A 12,988-nucleotide genomic window follows, 5' to 3' on the forward strand; every position below is an offset into this window, starting at 1 on the left:
AGACTTTTACAGTGAGAGAAGGAGGCGATACCCAAACCCTTGTTTGTACTAATTTTTGCTCGTTTCAAGCTTGATTTGCATATTCAATTTAAGTTTCACTCGTTTTAAGATTTATTTATTCATTTACATTAATATCTATTGTATGTTTGTTTGCATTGATTGTTTATTTAATTTCTGTTCGTTTTAAGTTTCATTTATACTTCAATAGCAATTTTTTTTATTTTTACCCCCGCCCCCTAATGTGCAGATATATAGCTCAAATTTGTTTCTAAATTATCATATTTTCATCCTATTTTACTTTATTTCATTAGCACTAACAAAACCTGACTTCTTTCGTATATAGCGGTGTGTTAGATATAATGCACAAGTACCATATATATAACATCATTATATATTGAAATTTATTTATTGAAAGGATAGAACCACTTAAAATTCTTAGCAGTTCTTATAACGTTATAACGTTACGAAATTAAATAGTAGCCAAAGAAACAATCGGAAGATTTAAAAACAATTACGCATCAAAGAAACTATAATGTAAATAACGTATAAAAATGTTGGGTTTCCCATAACTAACCTAACCAACTAAGAGACAAAAAACAAAGAGAAAAAAAGAAAGAAAATCCAGACTACTGTGAATTTTAAGCCAGCCGCTTTTCCAAAGGGTTAATACCCTTCGTAGATAAGAAAGTTGTTGTGGACCTGTGGTTTTGTAAACTAAACCGAATTAGATATAAATCGTTAGAATTCTGATGGTAAACTAGATCATCGGCGGCATATAAATTAGTCTTCATGATAGAATGCCTTTCAGTATATAAAGGAAATTTGAAGACGATGGATAGCATTAACATTGCATTTAAAAAGGTTTGTAAAAATAAATGAGATTTATGAATATTTTAAGTCAAACAATTAAAAAATTGTCTGCTTAAAAATAATGTGAAGACTATTGTTTAACTCTTTCACACGTTAGCAAATTTAGCGGGTCACCATGGGACACAGTAAATGTTTGCAGTCTTCTAACAGAAAACTCTTAACTTTTTATTGGTCGCCATGTTCGGTACTAAAATGATTACGACTCAGTAATTGGTAAAGGCCCATTCATAATGAGGAGTTACTAATATTAGGATTTATCTAGAACTAGTTTGAGCCAATTAGAATTTTCCAAGGATTTTCTGATTGGCTGATGAAAATCGGAAAATTCGTAGAAAAATTCTGATTGGCTTAAATTAGCGCTAGCGAAATCTTGGTATCAGTGGAATCTCATTATGAATGGACCTTAACACTCTTGTTCATGGCCTCTTCTGAATTAAAACACTATATAACGAAAGAGTAATACTATTCGATTCTGTATTCAACGCTGTTTCCAAACAGGGTGGCCACCATGGTCAGTTCCTGAGTACTACAATTGCCCAAGTGTGTGTGCTACACAGCGATTTTCGGTGCTATAGTAAAAAAATTGACGCTAATAGTGCTATTTTAGCACTATTTACGCAACCCTGAGCACGTGCAACACATGATGAAATAGTTCTATAATAGCACTTTCGTGCTACAGGACACCCTGTTTCCAAATATAATGATCCCTGCCATGACGATTGCGTCATAAAAAAGAAAATGGGGACCGATATAACTCTAGACTATATACAAAACTTTGCTATTAATGTTGATTTACATTATTTTTTGCACTTATTTCTCATCAACAGTTGGCTATGCGAAATAATGCCAACTTAAATTAGAAATATTTTGGGCATAGCCAAGGTCCAAGAGCTATACCTAAACCGATCAAGGGGAGACAACAGGTCAGCAGTCTTTATATTTGGAAACTGCCTGAAAATAATTATGTAAATTTAGTATGTAAATTAATGATAAATTAACGTAAATTAATAATCATTAGTATGTAAATTAGTATGGAAATTAATGATGTAAATTAATGATGTAATAATGATGTAAATTTAGTTCATTCCCCAGTATAGTGCAGATAAAATAGAATGGGAACAAATATATGGCAAAAATTACAATAATAAATAATAAGGTAATTTTGAACCATGATTCCTCCTTAGAAGGAAACGCTATAATAACAGAAGAGTGGTACCACTTAATTCCCCATTCAATATTATTTCCAAATATAATATTCCCTACTGATGCCAGATATACCCCTAGGCTATACATAAAACTGGAGAAAACGTGGATTAAGATGGGAAGAATCCTGAAAGCATACTTAATAGAAATTTTCGATATATTTTAAAGTAAGAAATTTCATAGTATACAGTTTTCTTGAGAAGTTCTTTAATATGGCCCCATTAGGAGAGGAGGGATGGGGGGGGGGGTAAACAGTCATTTTTTATATTTGGAAGCGTGTTGAATTCCGGAATTGAATGTTACTACTAATTTGTTATTATAGTGTTTCCTTATCAGAGAGATAAATGCAGGATTACCATAAATTAAGATGAAATTTCATATGACACCTGCATTCAAGGGGATACCAACTTTCAGAAATCATTTACACCAGGGGGCGCGTAACAACGTGGTAAAAGTGTGCAAAGCGTTGTGCGGACAGTGCAACGCGTGGCGGAAATCATGCGGCACATAAGGTGTTCCAGGATTTACACCAGGCGGTGGAAAGCAAGAAACCCCTTGCATACATTGCGAATTGGTTTGTGCTTTCTGATTTTTCACTCGTTGGTTTATTCTTAAAATTATTTTTTATTGATGAATACCCAACATTGCAAATTATTTATATGTTAAAATTTGCCTGATTTTAGAAAAAGGGGGGAAACACTCCCTAAAAGTCAAAGAATGAAGTAAAAGTCGAAAAGTCAAAGGCTGCCCCCTCCTCAATACCTCGCTCTTTACGTTAAAGTGTTTTATTACTTTAAAAGCAGAGTTGTGACAAATGGTCAAACTTTAGCATAAAGATCGAAGTATTTAGGAGGGGGCTGCCCCTTTCATATACGAAACAATTTCTATTTTAATGTTGCTCCTTACTTTCAGTTGAACAAAATTGTTTTGTTTTTTTTATTTAATTATACAAAGGGCGAGCTAATATGTACAAGCAGCAGAATCTTTTTCCCATAAGTATTTGATCTTGAACTTTTCCTTTTCATACAACTTATTTTATATTATACTTGTTATATATTTATACATATTTATTTATTTTATTTTACATTTCATTTATATTTCATATTATGTTTACTAATTTTTTAGGTCTTACTGACACTCTTGCTAGCAAGCAGCGTTCTTACTGCACCGATCCCACCATGGATCTCCGGGAGCCGGCCATTCGACCCCGCAATTTATTCAAACTACTATGTGGCCATTCCTCCACGCGCCATTGACGAACTGAGAACACAAGCAGCAAACATTGTATACGGTCGTTATAACAACCAGCAAGCTTATTCCTACTTGGGTCCAATGATAACATACCCAAGAGGACTAAGCCCACTAAATACTGATCAAGGTTCATTCAGAATGAATGATCATTTTGATTCAGATCAAGGCGTAACAGTTGTAGCGACTGACGACGTCTTCATACCAAAAGGACAGAAAATGCAATTCAAAATATCACCAGCTTCACCCAAGTCTACACAAGGGAAAACAGATAAAATAAAACCTAAGGTAAGCGAAAAATAATCATGCAACGTAATGGTCACCACAGTAATTTTTCAGGAGGAGGGGGCTTAAAATGTCCAGAGGGGCAAAAGCTTTGTTATTGTTGTTTTTGCTAAAGATATGGGATATTTTTCCTGACTAATATGCAACTTTCCGCTTTTTAAACGTTCTTGGTCTTCTAGTTAGGAGGGGGGGGGGCTTAAGCCATCTGTCCAGTCTTAAAATAGACGTGGAGGATCATGCCACAATAATGATCGGGTTATAAAATGTTGCTACAAAAACTTTTTGTAATGACAAAGTTGTGCACATGTGAATGAAATCATTCACAAAAACCGACAATGTCGAGGAGACGAACCTCCTCGCGGGCAAGAACCTCACAAAAAAATAGTGAAACACGCACCTGCAATCCTCAATAGGAGTCTAAGGGAAAGAAAACGATTCCTCGTATAAGGTTAGCATTAAGGATTTAAAGATAGTGGTTCAAAGCAGGGTTGCCACTCCTAGTGATTTATAACTATTTCTAGTGATTTTATATTGCCTTAAAAATCATTAAATCAGCACATAAATCACTAAATTATTAAAGAAAATTACTAAAAATTACTAAATCATCCAAAAAATCACTAAAATCTAGTGTTTTTTTCCACCGCGTGGCAACCCTGGTGCAGTGTCGTTCACACACGTTCAAAGTTGAATGCGTAATAGTTTTGGCTACATTTGGAAACGAGCCAACAAACAGAGAGAATGTATAAGTTTAGGTATTCTCTGCCGAATTCGTAGCATTCTCTTGTGTATTCATTAGGCACTCTATCCAAAGAAGTTTTGCTCAACTGTCGAATAACTAGGGAATCAAGATGTTGAAACTTGTACGCAGCTAAAATAAATTCCTATCAAAAAGGCATCGTTCTTTTCAGAAAAGGTTATACATAGAGTTAACAAATCCTTCTTATTATGGGTCACTATAGCAAGATATAAAGGACCAGCAAAATAATTTTTCTCATATTCATGACCCCACTCATGCGCTACTCTCCTTTGGGATGATAAGATAAGATAATATTTATTTTTCAAAGGCTATCACAAGCTCTAATAGAGCCGAATTCGCTTCATATGTCAAAAAGAAATAGACAAAGCAAAACGAAGAAACAAATAATACAGCAAGAAAAGAAACACCAATCAAGCATAAAAATGTTCGATAAGAATTTAACAAATGGCTAGAATAGAAACAGAAAAATAGAAGAAGGGGTGGGGGATAAAATGAAATCACAGTCAAGAAAAAAAACATTGCCGAAATCGTGTTCAAGGTCAAATACATAAAATAAAAAAAAAAAACACTTAAAATCAAGCCAAATTAGTTGTCAAAAGAGATATTTACAATTAAAGGGAAAAAAAATTAAAATTAAAGGTCAGGAAAGATATTTAACATAAATAAGTATAAAAAAGGGGAAATGAAAGGGACAAAGATAAAGAGCAAAAAAATGACGCATGATCATTGTGAACATACACAACAACTGAAATAAGGGAGGGAGGAGTTAATTTTGGTACAGAGCATAGTTCAGGAATTATTTAGGCGCTCCAAAATAAAGGGGAAAAAACTTTTCCGGAACCTCTCAGTAACGGTATGGATAGGTGAATATGTTGGAATTGCCAAGGAAGCTAAGCGAGGGAGATGGGGTCTAATGGGGTCATGTAAATCAGGAAAGATGTCCTCAGTACAAGGATTAGATATTGCGGATTTAGCAAAGCACGAATAAATTTGTGCTCTCCTTTTTTATAGCTTAGCAATACCTGCAGATTTAAGGAGGAAGGAGTATGGAATTTTGCTCTCTTTGTAGATGATCCTGAGCGAACGCTTTTGGACCGACTAAATTTTGTCACTAAGCTCCCTTGAAAGATGTGAATGTCAGACCGGACACGCATATTCTAATAGCGGCCGATAAATGATAAATAAACACGGAGGGACTGCAGCTTAGGGCAATTAAATTTGTTTAAAATTTTTAACATAGATAATGAAACGTTTGCTTGTTTAACAATATTAGAAACATGCATGTCCCATTAAAGATTATTTGAAATTGTGACACCAAGGAGTTTAACATTTTTCACAAGCATTTCGGGTGGGATAGGGTCAAGGAAAGTGGGTGTGGATTTTAAAAAATTTATCGTCATTATATTTTATTTGGTGGAATTTACTTTCATATTTAGGTTCTTAGCTTCATCCGAAATGTGGGTTAGGACTTCGAGGGGGTCGCTTCTAGTATTCCTGTGACATACTTCAAGGATCGACAAGTCATCCACGTATATTCACCTTTGGGGAAAATCCCAACCAATATCGTTAATCATGACTAGAAATAAAAGTGGTCCCAATAAGGTTCCTTGAGGAGTTCCACAATATATAGGGAGGGGGTTGGAGAAAATATTTTTGTATTTAACAACTTGAGATCTATTCGAAAGAAACGATATAGCAATATTTACTAACAGAGGATCAAGTTCAAAGTTAACCAGTAGTGAACGAATTAGGATTGTGCGGTCAACCAGGTCAAAAGCTTTTTGGAAATCAACTAAAACAAGGTTTAGCCAAACACTTGGTTTGTCAAGATTACCTACAACTGTAAGTATTAAATGCACAAGGTAATGGCTGATAGAAGTTTTCCTCCAATTACCTAACAGCTAGGTGTACGCACATGGAAAAATAATACTACAAAGGCAGTCACAGAGGAAACTTCCATAAAGTTTGAGAAAACTGAAGTGAGGGTAATGAGGTGAATATTGGTGAAAGTCAGACTGGTGCATTTTTTCGGACAGGTGTTATAAAACCTTGTATCCAACAACTTAGGAATTTACCAAACTATGTGATTTGGTGGAAAATATTTAAAAAAAGGTTGGCAGTTTTTTCTAAAAAGGTCTTAATCAAGTCAAGTGAGATGTACAGGTGACAAATACCCTACTTTCTAATCTTTATTACTTTGATTGTAACATCAGAGGGGGAAATAAAGGAAAAGGAAGTGATTGGGGGAATAGTTGGACTTGAGCCAGTGAGTATAGTAAGTAAGTATGATGGCACTAGACCCTTAAGGTCCAAACCGGAGGTGCTGATCTCTTTTTCGTGGCCCTTCAGCCAGGAAGTGCGATGGGGGGCTGGGGCCAGCCGTCCTGTGCTTTCGTACACTCTTCCTACTTACCTTCCCCAGATTTCTCCAGGTACCCATTTAGAGCTGGGTCGACTCTGGCTAAGCTTACAGAGTCACACCATTCACCCGCGTCCCAAACCAAATAATTGGAAACGCCAGGCATAAAACCCGTGCCCCTTGGACAAATAATTCTCAACCCAGCGCACATCCACCTTAGCCAGGACGGCTTCACTTGAGCCAGTGAAAGGGGGGAGACTTTGCACGATGGAAGCAAGGTACAAGTTTAAATCGTTGGCAGTCTTATTAGGGGGTTCAGGGAGATAAAAATCAACCTCGGAAGGACTTTTCCCGCAAATTTCTTTAATTTTTCTGTGCCATTGCTTGAGCTTGTTAGAACATAGATCTTTGAATTTACTATTATCATAATTAGAATCTACTTTTCTTTAGGAACTTCCTTAGACTATTAGGCTCAGTAATACGACCTGCTTTGAAAAAAATGATTTTTTTTCTTATAAATTTTTTAAAAGACTCAGTAACATAAGCCTTATCTGTAGAACACGTTTTAAATTATTTCTCAGGGAAATGGGATTCATAATTACTCATCAATAGATTTAGGAGGGACAAATCTATGTAGTCTACGTCATTTGTCTGATACATAGTGGACCAATTTTCAGTAGTAATCCAGGAGCCAAAATTGAAAAGTCCTGAGTCATTGAGAGGTGTACAAGCGGTTTCAGTTATAGAAAACGACTGTTTAACTTTAGCCCGCGGAGATAGGAAAAGGCTAAAGTGGTAACTACCCCCTAGAGGGGGCAGAGTGGAGACGGGTTTGTAAAACTTTGAAAGATTAGTGCAAATTAAATCAAGAGTAGTATTGCCTTTTGTAGTTGGGACATTAAAGACCTGTTTTAAATTAAAAGCATTACATGTAGAATCAAGTCTTATATCGTTTGCGTCACCCATCAGGAAAATTCCTGCATTTGGGTATTTTGATAGTACAAACTCATCAAACTGAATTTAATTTTTCAATAAAATTTATTTTGTCAGCGGATCTCTGATTAGAGGAGTAATAAAAACAATGCTGGGAAGTTAAACTGAAAGGATGTGGCAAGATTTAAGGTTGAACACACACCCCAGTTTCATCCTCCAAAACATCAAGGCTCGGACCACATTTTCAACTTCAGTACAAGTACCATGGACAAAAAATATAACTGTGCTTTTTCTCATACTCAGTGAGTGGTCTCCTTGTCAGAATTTAATGAACTTTGAAAAATTGTTAACATGTGCAAATTTTGAGCTTGAACTTGAGTAATAGCGATTACATCTAATCTATATATTTTAGAAAGGGTGTCTAATTCATTGAGTTTTTCAAAGTTAAGGCTTTCAGCATTGTTCAACAAAAGTTTGGGGAATCGAAAGCGACTTGTGAAAGTACCGTTTTTGCACTTTACTTTTTTTTATATCACAGATGGGGTCAGAGGTTCTAGTGGAATTCTTGACGGGGGCTAAACTTGGATAGCTAGAACAAGGGATAGGGGGATCAAATCCATCTTTTTCAAATACAATTGCATTTAATTGAGCAGGTACTAGCGGAGACTCTAAACAGCGGTAACTGAGTAGCGGTTGCGTTTGGGGTGAACTGGAGGAATCAAGAGAGAGGAGGTTACTTTTGCAGGGGAATGGTACGAGGAGTCCTCGTTGAGTGGGTACGCAAGGCGGTGGGGAATGATAGATGGAAGGGTAGGAAAATGTTGGAAAGCAGCCGGAGGGGTGGGTGGGTTTATCTTTGAAAAAGAAGGAAGGGGGGAGGAAAGGGCATATGGAGACAGGGGTATCCTCTGGATAGGTACTCGATTGGTAAGGACTGGATGGCTCGTGGACTTTCTTGTGTGTGAGCGATGGTCTAAAAAATATTTAGTAGGATTAGCAGAATTTAGGTCGCCTCTTGGTAGCCCAGTTTTGTGGAACCTACTACGACTCTTAATGGGCAATTTGATATGATGTTTTGCACAGCCAAAGCATCTTCCACTTGAAAATTGTTTACAGATATCAACATGGGGGTATTTGCACAGATTATTTATACAACGGCTAAAAACATGAAACTTACTCCGCTTGTAAGTTCGACATCATTGTCAATCTTTAAAAATGTGTCATTACCACTGGATTTGAAGAATAAATTATCTTCAGTTAAAACAAGTTCAGAAGGATTAGTTTGCGTAACCTTTTTAATTCTTTGAAAAAATTCTGACGAGGGAAGTTCACTAGCACTTGCTTGATTACATATAGTGACGTTTTCAGATTCAAAGGGTTTTACAGATTCAAAGAAGGATTTCAGATTCAAAGGATAATGTATTTATCCCGAAAGATAAAAATGTTCACCAGTCCAAAATAAAACATTTTGCCCTTTGGAGTAAACTTACATTTCAAGATCTCAACATAGAAGGTAGTTTGAAAAAAAATAGAGAATAATTTTCAATGTATAATATGTATTTTCTTATAATGTGTATAAGATGATACGCGAGCTAGCAGCCTTTTCTTCTGGCCACTCAAATAAGTGTATTCCTACTTTACACAGCTCATAAATTATTATCCTTGCAGTTCCACCTGATCTTAATGAAGAGTGCCTTTTCAGAAATTTGACAACACTGACAAGGGTCAAAGATAATTGACCCTTGCACAAGGCATGAAACACCTGAACAAGCAGATAATTTGAAAGGAAAGGGAATACGTTTTCTTCTTAAACGAACACCTTGAGTATCTTGACCTGAAAAAGTAGTTTCAACGGTCATAAACAGTTGAACAAGGAGAGTTATAAGGACACATGTACGGAGAACATAAAGGGCTGAATCCCCCCTCTCCATAGAGGGCAGTCAAGTTACACTAAATTATCTGATATAGTATAATAAAACGTAAAATTAGTATGGCAGTCGTATTAGCCTCAGACATTTTTACATTGTATCAGGCACAAAAAAGCCTCAAACATTAGGAGTTTTTGCATTACCCCCCCCCCCTTATTTTTTGTCCAGTCCATCCAAAGAGAATATGAGGACGATTCAAAGTCTAAAATTTAATTTTTAGGTCTACGTTTCCTAACTTTCCACGAGAGACATTTAAGATTGGTTTAGAAGCGGAAAAATGTATCACCTACAAGGTCGTATCCAGGGAGGGTGGGGATTTGACCCCCGTCCGCATAAATTTTCGTCCAACTCGTAACAACGCAGCAAAATTGTATACAAAACAAATTTTTGATGCGTTTACAAAAATTTTTAACCCTCTCCCAAAAAATACACCCCCCCCCCGAAAAAAATTCCTGGATGGACCCTTGCACCTAGTATGCCTTCAGTCGAAAAATTATGTTTACGCTAAGCGTTAAGAATGGATACCGAGGGCGCTCGTTCCTATGCTATTAGAGCGACTCTGAATGTAAAATGATATATTTCCCCTATTCTTCCCTGTCCAGATGAAGAGAGATGCGAGCACCCTACAACATAAGAATACAACATAACGTGCACTCTTTCCAGGGGTAATCATTACAAACCCCTAGTCGTAGAAGGCAGAGAAAAGGCTTATTCAAATGATATTTTTTGGAAGTACTTTGAAAGGCATTATTTAATGAATTATTCACTTGCCGCGATACTTAATTTTTCCTTCCCTTGGCCCCTCTAAATAGCAGTACATTATAAAATTATGTTTGACTTAATTATTTTTTTTCCATATTTTTTCAGTATTTTTTTTTTTTTTTAAATTATTTTTTTTCAATATCAGACAACAAAATAATATTGTAAGATTTAAATCGTCCATATTTGAAGCGATATTTTCAATGCACAGCTGGAATTGGAATTGATATTTATTTTAAGTATATAATTAAAAAGAATTATATAATTACAAGGAAACTGTAATTATATAATTGACAAAGAAAGGAGGATTTCTGAAGATTGGAGCCCTGGAAGTTTCAATTATTTTTCAAAAACTAGAAATAAAAAATGAATTAATGTTAAGAAGTATTTTCTGCTTTTCATCTACATTTGATCCCCACAAAGGTTATTTGCTCTTAATCTTTTTTTCTTTTTATGAAGCAACACTAAAAGAAACAATTTGAGGATGTTGAGGTTCAGGGTAAGACATAGTCATCAATTTTCTGAAAGAAAATACATAAATCCCTAAATAGTGCGTAGAATAATCCCTATTACATAAATCCCTATAACATAAATCCCTATTGTGGTGAAAAGTGAACTTTTAGTTAAATGTACCTTATTCTGAAATATTTACGATTGCCGAACTCAATTTGTCCTTTATTATACGCTTTATAATGATTTATGATGGTGGCCTATCCATAATGATCCATAATAATGATTTAGGTCTATCCATAAAAAGCCACGATTTTCAAATATTTTTCTGTTCGCTATCTAAAAGTTATGAAGGCTCTAGGGCAGTACCACAATTTCGTCAGTACTACCACGCTGAACCTTCAAAATCAGTACTACTAATAACAACCCACTGCAGCACCAAGCCACATGTGGCTTATACAGCTACGCACGCTTCTGGTAATTCTCTTCATTCATGAAAATTCAACATCAACACTGTGTTTATTGGCAACGATAACTACAGCTTCACAGGGCAGCTACACCCTCATAGACTGTTCAGTACAATTTACTTAGCTTATTTTTTGCTGATTCTTCACCAACATTTTTTTTCTTCTTTTTTTATGTGACGACATTCGATAACTGCAATGGAGGCCTTTTTCATTAAAAATCGAACACCTTTTTTAATGCTTTTATAATGGTTTGAGAGTCAAGAATAAACGTAACTTTTTTTTAAACTTTTGTACAAAATGGACTAAAAAGTAGAAAGCAATTTTTGTCTCGAGAGCCTATGAATATAAGTTAAACCGAGGGGCACAAAACGGGTTGGGCCTTACATAAAATTATATAAATTAATTTTTATAATTAAAATTATCATAAAATTATATCTTTATAAAGCTGATCAAAGTTATAATGGCAAAAATCAAAACGAGTTAAAAAAGACATAGTTACGCAAATCCCAATCCATTTTGTGCACCTGGATTCATAGATTCTCGAGAGAGAAAAATTTTCTACTTTTTATTCCATTTTGAAAACAAGTTTTTTTTTTCTTTATTTGAGATTTATTGTTTTTGATTTTCAGTCTTCCCTAACACTAAAAAGTATCTAGTCTTCTCTAAGACAATATTTGTCTTATCTAAGATTCGAACCTCAGTTACCACGGCCACAGGCAAGCGTTTTTAACGCTGCGCGATCAAGTCTTGTATAACAGTATTTGTTTTATAGTTTTTGCTGTTCCCAATAACCAAGTTTTTTTCTGTTTTTTTGTTTTGTTTTTTATACAGGGGGGAATATACAAGAGGAGGGAATTTTGATGTTGTATTAGTGCACTGTCATCGGGAGTTCATACATTAAAATTTTTGGGCAGTAATTTAACATTAGGAACTGGTCGAAAAATGGGTCAAATATTAAATAAATTTACGTGACAAACAGATGAGTCAAAAGTAAAAATCAAAAATATTATTTATGTGGTAAGCGAGTCAAAAATAAAACTTTCTGACCATGAACTCAAATCAAGTGAACGTCTTTAGATGCTATGGGGAGACAAGAAAATTTTACACAGAACTGTGATTAGAAATGTGTATTTAGGAGAAAGGGAGTAAAGGGAATTTTGGAATTATTTTTGGAAAATATCGGGTCATACAACGGAGTCTCGATAATCACTCCTTCTCCTGTATCCTAATTATTTTTCAGCGCTGAAGAATTACAAATCAAGTCATATTTCAAAGTTATGATTATCAGAATTCAAATTGCTCAATTCAAAAATCAGAATTCTAACAGCTGGATATTTTATATTGCATACATCACACTTGTAATTATTATATTGTACTGTACAACATAATAGCAGTGATTTGGGGCAAAAAATTGATCTTTGTCTTACTCTTCTCCAAAAACCTCTTATTTCTCTACTCCTTACTCCTTCTCACCAGCCCAAGTTTTAGGCCTAAATTGCCTAAGCTTTTACATATTTAACTAGCCCTGAACTGTTCTCAGGGAAATCCCTTCTATTCCCTCCAAGTCGGCGGGTTCAGCGCTATTCAACCAAAAACCTTTTTCTTTCAGATGAAGTTGGTGAAGATAGAAAGAGAGCAAACACCCGCACCGACGACAGACGAGTCTTCTTAAACACGTATCTTCTTGAGTTTTGTAAAGACGTTTTTATAATATAAAAAATAGTTATAG

At 35.3% G+C, this 12,988-nt stretch overlaps 2 protein-coding genes across 3 annotated transcripts in view; one reads left to right on the forward strand and one right to left on the reverse strand.

The window, feature by feature from the left end:
• The window catches only part of sl (small wing phospholipase C gamma 1), a 159,130-nt gene that overhangs the window by 91,589 nt on the left and 54,553 nt on the right, over positions 1-12,988 (reverse strand). The window lies entirely within an intron of this gene.
• On the forward strand, positions 790-12,987 carry LOC148947631 (uncharacterized). The gene is made up of 3 exons (XM_089095327.1): positions 790-861; positions 3,199-3,609; positions 12,869-12,987. The coding sequence occupies exons 1-3, from the start codon at positions 790-792 to the stop codon at positions 12,929-12,931; spliced, it is 546 nt and encodes a 181-aa protein (XP_088951453.1). The 3' UTR covers positions 12,932-12,987.

This window comes from Artemia sp. Qi Xiang Cuo, chromosome 10 (assembly GCF_049724085.1).
Source record: "Artemia sp. Qi Xiang Cuo chromosome 10, ASM4972408v1, whole genome shotgun sequence".
NCBI lineage: Eukaryota > Metazoa > Arthropoda > Branchiopoda > Anostraca > Artemiidae > Artemia > Artemia sp. Qi Xiang Cuo.

What these genes read in the sequence shown, in the direction of transcription:
- LOC148947631 (XM_089095327.1), top strand. Translation starts at nt 790, where the DNA reads ATGATAGAATGCCTTTCAGTATATAAAGGAAATTTGAAGACGATGGAT. An exon ending in TTAACATTGCATTTAAAAAG is followed by an intron (nt 862 to 3,198) that starts GTTTGTAAAAAT and finishes CTAATTTTTTAG; the next exon opens with GTCTTACTGACACTCTTGCT. An exon ending in CAGATAAAATAAAACCTAAG is followed by an intron (nt 3,610 to 12,868) that starts GTAAGCGAAAAA and finishes TTTTTCTTTCAG; the next exon opens with ATGAAGTTGGTGAAGATAGA.